This window comes from Triticum urartu, chromosome 2A, assembly GCF_056163025.1.
Source record: "Triticum urartu cultivar PI428250 chromosome 2A, HENAU_Tu73, whole genome shotgun sequence".
NCBI lineage: Eukaryota > Viridiplantae > Streptophyta > Magnoliopsida > Poales > Poaceae > Triticum > Triticum urartu.
This window is the reverse complement of record NC_141874.1, coordinates 172612474-172626102: the sequence shown is the minus strand read 5'-3', so window position 1 is coordinate 172626102 and position 13629 is coordinate 172612474. Positions and strand designations below refer to the sequence as shown.

The window sequence follows — 13629 nt, the reverse complement described above, 5'->3', positions numbered from 1 at the left end:
ATAGAAGGTGTACCCAACAGTCTCCTTTGGGTATCCTATGAAGACACATTTCTCCGATTTGGGTTCGAGCTTATCAGGTTGAAGCTTTTTCACATAAGCATCGCAGCCCCAAACTTTAAGAAACGACAACTTTGGTTTCTTGCCAAACCACAGTTCATAAGGCGTCGTCTCAACGGATTTTGATGGTGCCCTATTTAACGTGAATGCGGCCGTCTCTAAAGCATAACCCCAAAATGATAGCGGTAAATCTGTAAGAGACATCATAGATCGCACCATATCTAGTAAAGTACGATTACGACGTTCGGACACACCATTACGCTGTAGTGTTCCGGGTGGCATGAGTTGCGAAACTATTCCACAGTTTTTCAAATGTACACCAAACTCGTAACTCAAATATTCTCCTCCACGATCAGATCGTAGAAACTTTATTTTCTTGTTACGATGATTTTCAACTTCACTCTGAAATTCTTTGAACTTTTCAAATGTTTCAGACTTATGTTTTATTAAGTAGATATACCCATATCTGCTTAAATCATCTGTGAAGGTGAGAAAATAACGATATTCGCCACGAGCCTCAATATTCATCGGACCACATACATCGGTATGTATGATTTCCAACAAATCTGTTGCTCTCTCCATAGTACCGGAGAACGGTGTTTTAGTCATCTTGCCCATGAGGCACGGTTCGCAAGTACCAAGTGATTCATAATAAAGTGGTTCCAAAAGTCCATCAGTATGGAGTTTCTTCATGCGCTTTACACCGATATGACCTAAACGACAGTGCCACAAATAAGTTGCACTTTCATTATCAACTCTGCATCTTTTGGTTTCAACATTATGAATATGTGTATTACTACTATCGAGATTTAATAAGAATAGACCACTCTTCAAGGGTGCATGACCATAAAAGATATTACTCATATAAATAGAACAACCATTATTCTCTGATTTAAATGAATAACCGTCTCGCATTAAACAAGATCCAGAGATAATGTTCATGCTCAACGCTGGCACCAAATAAAAATTATTTAGGTCTAATATTAATCCCGAAGGTAGATGTAGAGGTAGCGTGCCGACCGCGATCACATCGACTTTGGAACCGTTTCCCACGCGCATCGTCACCTCGTCCTTTGCCAGTGCCCGCTTATTTCGTAGTCCCTATTTCGAGTTGCAAATATTAGCAACAGAACCAGTATCAAATACCCAGGTGCTACTGCGAGCTCTAGTAAGGTACACATCAATAACATGTATATCACATATACCTTTGTTCACCTTGCCATCCTTCTTATCCGCCAAATACTTGGGGCAGTTCCGCTTCCAGTGACCAGTCTGCTTGCAGTAGAAGCACTCAGTTTCAGGCTTAGGTCCAGACTTGGGTTTCTTCTCTTGAGCAGCAACTTGCTTGCCGTTCTTTTTGAAGTTCCCCTTCTTCTTCCCTTTGCCCTTATTCTTGAAACTAGTGGTCTTGTTAACCATCAACACTTGATGCTCCTTCTTGATTTCTACCTCCGCAGCTTTCAGCATTGCGAAGAGCTCGGGAATAGTCTTGTTCATCCCTTGCATATTATAGTTCATCACGAAGCTTTTGTAGCTTGGTGGCAGTGATTGGAGAATTCTGTCAATGACGCAATCATCCTGAAGATTAACTCCCAATTGAATCAAGTGATTATTATACCCAGACATTTTGAGTATATGCTCACTGACAGAACTGTTCTCCTCCATCTTGCAGCTATAGAACTTATTGGAGACTTCATATCTCTCAATCCGGGCATTTGCTTGAAATATTAACTTCAACTCCTGGAACATCTCATATGCTCCATGACGTTCAAAACGTTGTTGAAGTCCCGATTCTAAGCCGTAAAGCATGGCACACTGAACTATCGAGTAGTCATCAGCTTTGCTCTGCCAAACGTTCATAACATCTGGTGTTGCTCCAGCAGCAGGCCTGGCACCCAGCGGTGCTTCCAGGACGTAATTCTTCTGAGCAGCAATGAGGATAATCCTCAAGTTACGGACCCAGTCCGTATAATTGCTACCATCATCTTTCAACTTTGCTTTCTCAAGGAACGCATTAAAATTCAACGGAACAACAGCACGAGCCATCTATCTACAATCAACATAAACAAGCAAGATACTATCAGGTACTAAGTTCATGATAAGTTTAAGTTCAATTAATCAAATTACTTAAGAACTCCCACTTAGATGTCGACATCCCTCTAATCTTCTAAGTGATTACGTGATCCAAATCAACTAAACCATAACCGATCATCACGTGAGATGGAGTAGTTTTCAATGGTGAACATCGTTATGTTGATCATATCTACTATATGGTTCACGCTCGACCTTTCGGTCTCCGTGTTCCGAGGCCATATCTGCATATGCTAGGCTCGTCAAGTTTAACCTGAGTATTCTGCGTGTGCAAAACTGGCTTGCACCCGTTGTAGATGGACGTAGAACTTATCACACCCGATCATCACGTGGTGTCTGGGCACAACGAACTTTGGCAACGGTGCATACTCAGGGAGAACACTTCTTGATAATTTAGTGAGAGATCATCTTATAATGCTACCGTCAATCAAAGCAAGATAAGATGCATAAAAAGATAAACATCACATGCAATCAATATAAGTGATATGATATGGCCATCATCATCTTGTGCTTGTGATCTCCATCTCCGAAGCACCATCATGATCACCATCGTCACCGGCGCGACACCTTGATCTCCATCGTAGCATCGTTGTCGTCTCGCCAATCTTATGCTTCCACGACTATCACTACCGTTTAGTAATAAAGTAAAGCATTACATCGCGATTGCATTGCATACAATAAAGCGACAACCATATGGCTCCTGCCAGTTGCCGATAACTCGGTTACAAAACATGATCATCTCATACAATAAAAATCATGCCTTGACCATATCACATCACAACATGCCCTGCAAAAACAAGTTAGACGTCCTCTACTTTGTTGTTGCAAGTTTTACGTGGCTGCTACGGGCTTTAAGCAAGAACCAATCTCACCTACGCATCAAAACCACAACGATAGTTTGTCAAATAGACTCCGTTTTAACCTTCGCAAGGACCGGGCGTAGCCATACTTGGTTCAACTAAAGTTGGAGAGACAGTCGCCCGCAAGCCATCTATGTGCAAAGCACGTCGAGGGAACCGGTCTCGCGTAAGCGTACGCGTAAGGTTGGTCTGGGTCGTCTCGTCCAACAACACCGCCGAACCAAATTATGACATGCTGGTAGGCAGTATGACTTGTATCGTCCACAACTCACTTGTATTCTACTCGTGCATATAACATCAACATAAATAACCTAGGCTCGGATGCCACTGTTGGGGAACGTAGTAATTTCAAAAAATTTCCTACGCACACGCAAGATCATGTGATGCATAGAAACGAGAGGGGGGAGTGTTGTCTACGTACCCAACGCAGACCGACTGCGGAAGCGCTGACACGACGTAGAGGAAGTAGTCGTATGTCTTCATGATCCAACCGATCAAGCACCGAAACTACGGCACCTCCGAGTTCGAGCACACGTTCAGCTCGATGACGATCCCTGGACTCCGATCCAGCAAAGTGTCGGGGAAGAGTTCCGTCAGCACGACGGCGTGGTGACGATCTTGATGTACTACAGCAGCAGGGCTTCGCCTAAACTCCGCTACAGTATTATCGAGGAATATGGTGGCAGGGGGCACCGCACACGGCTAAGGAATAGATCACATGGATCAACTTGTGTGTCTAGAGGTGCCCCTGCCCCCGTATATAAAGGATCCAAGGGGGAGGGCTGGCCGGCCAAGGAGGAGGGCGCAGGAGAGTCCTACTCCCTCTGGGAGTAGGATTCCCCCCCCAATCCTAGTTGGAATAGGATTCACGGAGGGGGAAAAGAGGAGGAGGGGGCCGGCCACCTCTCCTAGTCCTAATAGGACTAGGGGAAGGGGGAGGCGCGCAGCCCATCCAGGGCAGCCCCTTCTCTTTTCCACTAAGGCCCACTATGGCCCATATAGCTCCCGGGGGGTTCCGGTAACCCTCCCGGTATTCCGGTAAAATCCCGATTTCACCCGGAACACTTCCGATATCCAAACATAGGCTTCCAATATATCAATCTTTACGTCTCGACCATTTCGAGACTCCTCGTCATGTCCGTGATCACATCCGGGACTCCGAACAACTTTCGGTACATCAAAATGCATAAACTCATAATAACTGTCATCGTAACGTTAAGCGTGCGGACCCTACGGGTTCGAGAACAATGTAGACATGACCGAGACACGTCTCCGGTCAATAACCAATAGCGGTACCTGGATGCCCATATTGGCTCCTACATATTCTACGAAGATCTTTATCGGTCAGACCGCATAACAACATACGTTGTTCCCTTTGTCATCGGTATGTTACTTGCCCGAGATTCGATCGTCGGTATCCAATACCTAGTTCAATCTCGTTACCGGCAAGTCTCTTTACTCGTTCCGTAATACATCATCTCACAACTAACATCTTAGTTACAATGCTTGCAAGGCTTATGTGATGTGTATTACCGAGAGGGCCCCAGAGATACCTCTCCGACAATCGAAGTGACAAAACCTAATCTCGAAATACGCCAACCCAACATGTACCATTGGAGACACCTGTAGTACTCCTTTATAATCACCCAGTTACGTTGTGACGTTTGGTAGCACCCAAAGTGTTCCTCCGGTAAACAGGAGTTGCATAATCTCATAGTTATAGGAACATGTATAAGTCATGAAGAAAGCAATAGCAACATACTAAACGATCAGGTGCTAAGCTAATGGAATGGGTCATGTCAATCAGATCATTCAACTAATGATGTGACCTCGTTAATCAAATAACAACTCATTGTTCATGGTTAGGAAACATAACCATCTTTGATTAACGAGCTAGTCAAGTAGAGGCATACTAGTGACACTTTGTTTGTCTATGTATTCACACATGTATTATGTTTCCGGTTAATACAATTCTAGCATGAATAATAAACATTTATCATGACTATAAGGAAATAAATAATAACTTTATTATTGCCTCTAGGGCATATTTCCTTCAAGATGTCGTGATTCCACTAAGGGACCCTTGAGGGCGGTCACCGAACCCGTACAAATGGCAACCCTTGGGGGCGGTCACCGAACCCGTACACTTTGGCAACCCTTGGGGGCGGTCACCGATACCCGTCAAATTGCTCGGGGCGATCTCCACAACCTAATTGGAGACCCCGACGCTTGCCCGGAGCTTTACACCATAATGATTGAGCTCCGAACAACACCAACCGTCTAGGGCGCCAAGGCACCCAAGAGGAACAAGCTCTAGGGTGCCCAAACACCCAAGAGTAATAAGCTTCTCAAACTTCACTTCCACGTATCACCGTGGAGAACTCAAACCGATGCACCAAATGCAATGGCAAGGGCACACGGAGTGCCCAAGTCCTTCTCTCTCAAATCCCACCGGAGCAAATAATGCTAGGGAGGAAAATGAGAGGAAGAACAAGAAGGAGAACACCAAGAACTCCAAGATCTAGATCCAAGGGGTTTCCCTCACATAGAGGAGAAAGTGATTGGTGGAAATGTGGATCTAGATCTCCTCTCTCTTTTCCCTCAAAAACTAGCAAGAACCATGGAGGGATTGAGAGTTAGCAAGCTCAAAGAAGGTCAACAATGGGGGAAGAACACGAGCTCAAAAGGTTAGGTTCAATGGGGAAGAAGACCCCCTTTTATAGGAGGGGGAAAATCCAACCGTTATGTGCTTAGCCCGCACACGAGCGGTACTACCGCTCCTGGTCCCGGTACAACCGGGACTCACAGTATACGTGCAGAACCCTACCAGGCGGTACAACCGGGTGACCAGGCGGTAGCACCGGTTGAGAAGAACAACCGGACCAACCGTCCAGCCACCGCTCAACCACCGCATAGGAACAGAAGGAGTCACCTCTGAGTGCAGTAGTCGAGCGGTACCGGGCCGGTGCAACCGCATGGCCTTGAGCGCTCGGGCGGCTAAGTCCTGAGCGGCCGAACCGCTCTGGACACCGGTGGTACCGGTACGACCGGACCAACCGGGCCACCACCGCCCGAGTACCGCATCAAAACAGAGGCCTGACCAGTACTTGAGTGGTGCCTGGCCGGAACAACCGCCCAAGTCTTTGCTGAGCAAGTTGGCGGTACCACCGCCCGGAAGCAGCGGTACAACGGCTGAGAGCTCCAAGCGGTACTACCGTTGGGGCACGCGGTACTACCGCTGGGACCAGACAAAAACCACTCTCAAGAAAACCAGAACTGCCATAACTTCTGCATATGAGCTCCGAATTGAGCAAACTCAAGCTTGTTGGAAACAAGACGACGAGTAGCATCAAAACAGTGACTGGATATAGTAAGAAGAGGCAGGGGAGGTATGCCAACAAATAGAGGAGTGAAACCTCCAACCGAGAAGAATCGGCAAAACCTCCAACATCGAAAACATCATAGAAGATGCAAGTGAACTCCGTTTTCGATGAACTCGAGCTTGTCATCAAGATGACCATAAGCTCTAAGAATCACAAAGAGAACCATCAAGAACCAAGAAAGATGATGCAAGGATGCAATGGTTTGAGCTCTCTACGAACGATACGATCAACCTACTCATCGAGAGCCCCCCTTGATAGTACGACAATCGATCCTATAACTCGGTCTCCCAACTACCATCATGAGACCGGTAAAATAGAAAACCTATCAAGGGCAAACCTTTGCCTTGCACATGATCCACTTGAGCTAGATGATGACAATCTTGACTCCCTCAAGTTGGACCACCTTTCTTGATTGTGTTGACTCGATGAAGACTAGTTGATTGCTCCCCCATACTCCACTATGGGTGAGCCACTCTTCCGCACATATTCACAAGTCCATTATCACCACAAAGGACGGCAAGCTTCAAGCATTTGATCTCTTCGTGATGCTCCACTTGAACTTGCACACCGCAACCTAACCCCACAAAGAACTCTCACGAAGACCATGGGTTAGTACACAAAGCGTAATTGACAATTCTTATCATACCATGGGATCACTTGATCCCTCTCGGTACATCTTCTGCGCTTTGTGAGTTGATCAACTTGATTCACTCTTGACTTAGTCTTGATCATCCTTGAATCTTTCCAATTCTCTTCATTTGAACGATGTCTTGAAGGTAGACATGAATGATCACACAATCTTCTTCTTCAAGACATGCTTGCAATAAGCTCAACTCTCACATGACCAATCTTTGGATAATTCCTTGAATAACACCTTGGTCGACACAAACTCTCCTTGAAACCAACACATGTACTCCAAGAAAAGCCTATGGACAAAACCTTCAAATATAACTCAAGGCAACCATTAGTCCATAGAGATTGTCATCAATTACCAAAACCAAACATGGGGGCACCGCATGTTCTTTCAAACGAGCAACTGCTGAGACGCTCCCAAAAAACATAATCGACTTTCTTCCGTTGCAGAATCACAAAAGGCGAGGTTCAAGAGGCATGTTCTCCTGTACACACGATCAAAGGGATGGGATCATCGGAAGCTTTATTTTAAGTGCACAAATGACATAGGTTTGAGCTTTATTTTGAACACACATGAATTTTAGAAAATTGCGGGGGATATAATATGGGTGATAAACTAAACTGCAGTGGACTTTTCAAAGAAAAATAAAATAAGGTCTGAGCTTAGTATAAAATGTTGGCATGGGAATGGATCCCATGAAAATTTAGCAGTTTCATCCAAAGGGCTTTCATAAAAAGGAAACTACTTATAAGATTTAAATCATTTTATGTTCCTACGATAACACTACAATTCAAAGAGCCCTGAAGTATCCCCATTAGCAGACATTAGCAGCTCAAGAAGCCTCTAACTTGGCTAATCTATTTGTGTTAGGTTTTTTCTATATGATCCCAACAATAGAGAGAGCCGAGTTTATCTTCAATACTTTTCTCCGTCTCAGTGTATAGGGTGTGCACGTAATTTTAGGTTATCGATTTGACTAGCCAAATATGTGTTATATTTCACCAAAAGTATATCATTGGATTCTCAAGAGGATGTAGTTTCTAAACATATATTTTTCATCACATATAACACATATTTATCTAGTTAAATTGTCAACCTAGAACTACGCGCATGCCCTATACACTTAAGACGGAGGGAGTAGTTAAGTTCTTTGTGACGGAACCAATCCATCTAGCGAGTGATAGGCTTAGCACAGGTGTTCACATTTTTTCTGGATTTATTCCATATTTTTCGACAACTTTCCTTCAGTTGAGAGATGTCGTTACATCAACTATGAGGTGTGTGTGGTTACTACTTGAACGACGTCACACTAACTCGAAACCACTTTTGTTTTGGGTCAAGTGTTGAGTGATACCAGCATTTATTTTAGACTTAAAGCTGCAAATATAGAAGTATAGCAATCCAGGACCAAACTACCAGCCGATTTTCGAATGTAAAATTTTGCCCAACATATCACTCAAATATATTTTTTCTCGATAGCTGAGGGACAAACGGTCACTTGCCACTCCACTTGGGACAGAGCATCGGGTCTTCGCCATTTTCCCCCTTTCCCAATCCCCCCGACCATGTCTTCGGCGACGCAGCAGCAGCCGCCACCGGCGGCGCCGCCGTACCGGCCATACCGGCAGGTGCGCGCGGCGACCCCGCACGCCCGCGCCATCTCCTGCGTGCGCTTCTCCCCCTGCGGGCGCCTCCTAGCGACGGCCTCCCTCGACGGCACGGTCGCCCTCCTCTCCCCGTCCTCGCTCGCCGTCATCGCCAACCTGCGCGGCCACACGCAGGGCGTCTCCGACCTGTCCTGGAGCACGGACTCGAATTACCTCTGCTCCGCGTCCGACGACCGCACCCTCCGCATCTGGGACATCCGCTCCATCCTCCCCGGCCCCAAGCCCGCCGACCCCAACGCCGATCGCTGCATCCGCGTGCTCAAGGGCCACACCAACTTCGTCTTCAGTGCCAACTTCAATCCGCAGACCAGCTCCCAGGTCGCCTCGGGGGGATTCGACTGCACCGTGCGCATCTGGGACGTCAGCAGCGGCCGCTGCATCCGCGCCATCGACGCGCACTCTGAGCCCGTCACCTCCGTCCACTTCATCCGGGACGGGTCGATCATTGTGTCGGGGAGCCATGATGGGAGCTGCAAGATTTGGGATGCGGGAACTGGCTCTTGTCTCAAGACAGTCATTGACGACAAGAAGCCAGCGGTTTCCTGCTCAATGTTCTCACCAAATGGCAAGTTCATCCTCGTCGCTACGCTCGATGACTCACTGGTATGACCAATTGACTGCTATTTCATACCCCCTCCGTCCCAAAATAAGTGTCTCAGCTCTAACCATCACGCTGTTGAGGATCATGTGTAAGCCTCTTAGGCCTTAGGTTAGTGTTGAGCGCAAACCACTTTCAGTTTGTTGGATGGTGTACAAATCACACAATTTCAGCTCATCGCGCAGCACTAGTTCAGACAATATTCATTGTTCTTTGATGTCAAGGTCACTTCGATATATTTTGATCTTGGTACAGTGATTGCAGGCTTTAGCTAGGTTCTAGTCCAATTTTCGGTTGCAACTTACCTCGACTTGACAGTGAATGAAAGCCCTGCTCAGTTCTTAAAATTCAGTTCAAGGGTCCACCCACATGTTTTTTTTTTCTCGAATAGGTCCACCCACATGTTGACAAGGATATTGTATTTGAGACTGTGGGTTTGAAGTCATATTCCCTTCAAAATTATATGCACAATTATCAGAACCGCTCACCTGATATGGAATTCAAATGAAAAATATAGTGTCACACTTGGCAGTGGATGAAATTATAAAACTCCATCTCAATTCAAACTTTGATCTCTGAAGTTCAAAATAACAGCGCTCATTGCACATTTAGGCTCTTCGGCCAAGTGGTGCTCGTCCATTTAACTGTCACTGAAGGTGATTTTAGCACGTTTGGTTCTCACATAGTTGCTACTTTTGCATCAACAGAATTATGGTTTACCAAAATATCAAGTTTCCATTCTTTTGGGGCATTGTGGTAAGCCCATGTTTTCAACTTACATGTCTGAATAGAATTGAGGAGCTGGGGCTCTATATGTTTCAAGTTACATGAGTTTATTTATACTTATCTACTAACTTCATGCCAAGCCCCATGTTCTTGTTATGTTTGCAATCTCCATATTGTGATGAGCCTGCACACTGTCAGCAACTTCTCATTCATCTTTGTCATGCCACAAGGATGATTTGGCTGTTGCAAATTTCAATAGGCATGTCATATGTTCATGCTGTAAGAATCTTTTCCCCGTCTCCTACAACATGACTTGGTGTGAACTCCACCCAATCTGCACGACTTTATTTCCAAGCTTTGTTGTCTCTTCTTTATAACTTCTTGTCCACTTCTTCGCAGACTTACTGTTACCATTGGTCTCCACCTTCTTCCAATTTTTTTTGAACTGAACCTTCTTCCAAATTCAAAGTGTTACACATCATTACATACAATTTCTTATCAATGCTGTAAGCCCTACAGTTCAACTGGCACACCTGATGTTTGAGAATGTTAAACTTTTGTATAGATACATCCTGGAAGGTGTATCAATAACATAGAAGAGGTGGGTTAAGAGGACAATACAACACCGATAAAGGTTTGGCAGCATTGCTAACCCTAGGTTAGCTACAATCCTGAACAACTACATCATCTTCTACCCCTGCCGGTGCCTCAATCTGGCAGCCATAAGCATCCCCACAGAGCAATCCAGCTTTGCTCCATTGAGCTCCTTCCAAGCGAGTTGAGTGCACCCGGGCCCTCATGGAAGATTGGCGGCCATTGAACACCACATCGTTTCGATGGAGCCAAATCATCCGGAAGGTGAGGATAATTTTCTTTTGAGGGACAGAAGGTGAGGATAATGGTCGTGCATAGGTTCCGCAATCCAATGATGTCAGCCTTGTGTTCTGGGATCCACTTGGGTCTCCGGCTATTGAGCATCAAAGTCCACACCTCGTATGCCACCACACAGTCGAGCATCAAATGGGTGATTGCTACATTTCTCAAGGGTGCCTCTCATGCCTCTGGCTATTACATTTTACCATAAAGATTGCCAGTTTTCTATGACTGTTTTTAAAATCTCAGGATGCGCCATGACTTGCAACTAAACATTGTTGCAAATTGCTTCTCAAAACTATTATTTGCATTTTTTCTTTTCTTTAAATGGAAACAATATGCTAGCAATCACCATTGTTTAAACGTTGTTGGGCCTATCTTTTCGAAACTCCATGTTTACTAGAAATGTGCTTACTAAGTGCCTCCCACCTTCTTTGCAGAAACTATGCAACTATGCTACTGGCAAGTTCTTGAAGGTATATAGTGGGCATGTGAACAGAGTATACTGCATCCAGTCTGCGTTTTCTGTCACGAACGGGAAGTACATTGTTAGTGGGTCGGAAGATAAATGCGTATACATATGGGACCTCCAAGGGAAAAACATTCTTCAGAAAATGGAAGGCCATACCGACGCTGTCATCTCGGTGTCATGTCATCCAACAGAGAACAAAATTGCTTCTGGCAGCCTTGATAATGACAAGACTGTGAGACTCTGGGTCCAAGATGGCTGATGAGAACATGCAGAGGAGAGGATAGGTAGACCTGTGTGTACTCTATGTAGAACGAACCTATGCAGCAGCAAGTGGCATCTCAAAGAGAAACTTGCTGCTGTGTTCCATGGGCCGCTCCTGGTTGTATGTCAACCTGGAGGTTTTACTTAATTTGGGCTTGCACTGCTTTGTTTTAATACGAGTTGTTCCTCTTCGAGGTTCCAAGTCTCAACGGATGAGTTGGTCTCCCAATGTTGAGATGTGTTTATTTGGTGCCCGACGGTGCTGTAAGGTACCAGATTTGGACCTCAGCGCGATCGGCAGTTAATAAAAGCATTGCAATGCTGGCAGTGTGTAGGGTTAATGGACATATATCAGTATGGTTACTGCACATCATATGTAGATGGATACTGATGTTCTGTTGATTATTAGGTGTCAATCTGCAGAGCTGGGATAATGGCCTCACTTGAGCTTGCGATATGGCTTCATGGCTGTGAACCTAGCGTGAGCTTAGCTTGACCAAACTTGCTTAGCTCAACGTGTGACGGCCATATATAGATCAAACATGGCTTGGCAACACATGGATGGTACTCCCTCCCTCCATTTCTTTTTAGTTTGCATATAATATTTGATCAAAGTCAAACTTTGTAAAGTTTGACTAGCTTTGTAGGAAAATATATCAACATTCACACTATGAAATCATATTATTAGATGCATGATGAAATTAATTTTCATAACATATAAGTTTTGTATTGTAGATGTTGATAGTTTTTTCTATATACACACTATCTTACATGCATAATGAAATTAATTTTCCATATTTTTTCTATATTTTTTTCTAGATGCATGATGCTTTACAAAGTTTGACTTTGACAAATCTATATGCAAACTAAAAAAAAGAGGGAGTAAGTGAAAGGGAAAAGATTAGGGTCAACTGGCCGATCACGCGTACGCTTTTGCCGCATGTATAGCCGTCAGATACCAATTTCACGACAACAGATAAAAAAGTTCTGCAACGTCATCTGTGTAATAACACCTATGTGTTGGCAAAAAGTTAAAGATAAAAAAAATCTGCAACATCATCTATGTCTCAAAAGCACTTCCGACACTTATGTTTCAAAAGAGTTTAGAAAAAAAAAACTCTGCAACAAAACCTCTATTGCAAATATTTCTGCAACATGAGGTCTATTGCAAAGGGTAAAGATGCGGATGGCCCTCGATCAAACGGATGCGGATGCGGAAGATCCGCCGACTGACACGTAGCGTCGCCCTGAGTGAAATCTATCGATTTTGAAAAAATGTTCAATGTTTCGGCAAAGTCAATGTTTGCAATCGACAATGAACTAGCAATTCCGGTATAGTAAGCAGCATTAATCAACTGAGCATCGACCATAGAGTAGCAATTCCGGTATAGTTAAGCAGCATCGTAAGCAACTGAGCATCAACTGTAGAGTAGCAATTCTAGTATAAGACTATAACTAAGAAGCGTCATAGGGAATTCACCCATATTATACTGATGTTCATAGCCGGCGACGGCCACCGCGACGCAGGCGCAGTGCCGGGCGTTAAACGGCGACGTCGCCGCTTTACCCTGACGATCTTTCGGCCGCAGACGTAGCGAGACACATAGTCTTTAATTACACTGCGTTGCCCGGCATCATCAATCCTGCCGCCTTGAATACGGCCATACCCGTATCGGAGACGGTAGCCCTGATCGATTCTTGACGGCTCATACTTGCTGCCGTAATCCATGCACGAGTAGACGGTGTCGGCACTGACGTAAGGGAACGGCCCCGCATGCACCAACAGCGCGAGCCCTCTTTTTTGCCCTCGCCGAGACTGTATGAGATTATGATTGCACGATGTATTGCTCTCGTGCATAGGCACGTATATATGATGTATAAGATGGAGCCTCTACTTCAATCTATACAATAAATTAGAGAGGTGGACCTAGTCAATATACATGCACAAATAACATACTTAACACCCCTCGCAGTTGAAGCGACACCGCGGCTGACGCAAAGACTGGA

General features: G+C 45.0%; 1 protein-coding gene across 1 annotated transcript; it reads left to right on the top strand.

Moving 5' to 3' along the window:
- The first annotated feature begins 8513 nt into the window (after positions 1-8513).
- On the top strand, positions 8514-11971 carry LOC125528963 (COMPASS-like H3K4 histone methylase component WDR5B). The gene is made up of 2 exons (XM_048693382.2): positions 8514-9295; positions 11330-11971. The coding sequence occupies exons 1-2, from the start codon at positions 8591-8593 to the stop codon at positions 11618-11620; spliced, it is 996 nt and encodes a 331-aa protein (XP_048549339.2). The 5' UTR covers positions 8514-8590; the 3' UTR covers positions 11621-11971.
- The last annotated feature ends 1658 nt before the right edge of the window (positions 11972-13629 follow it).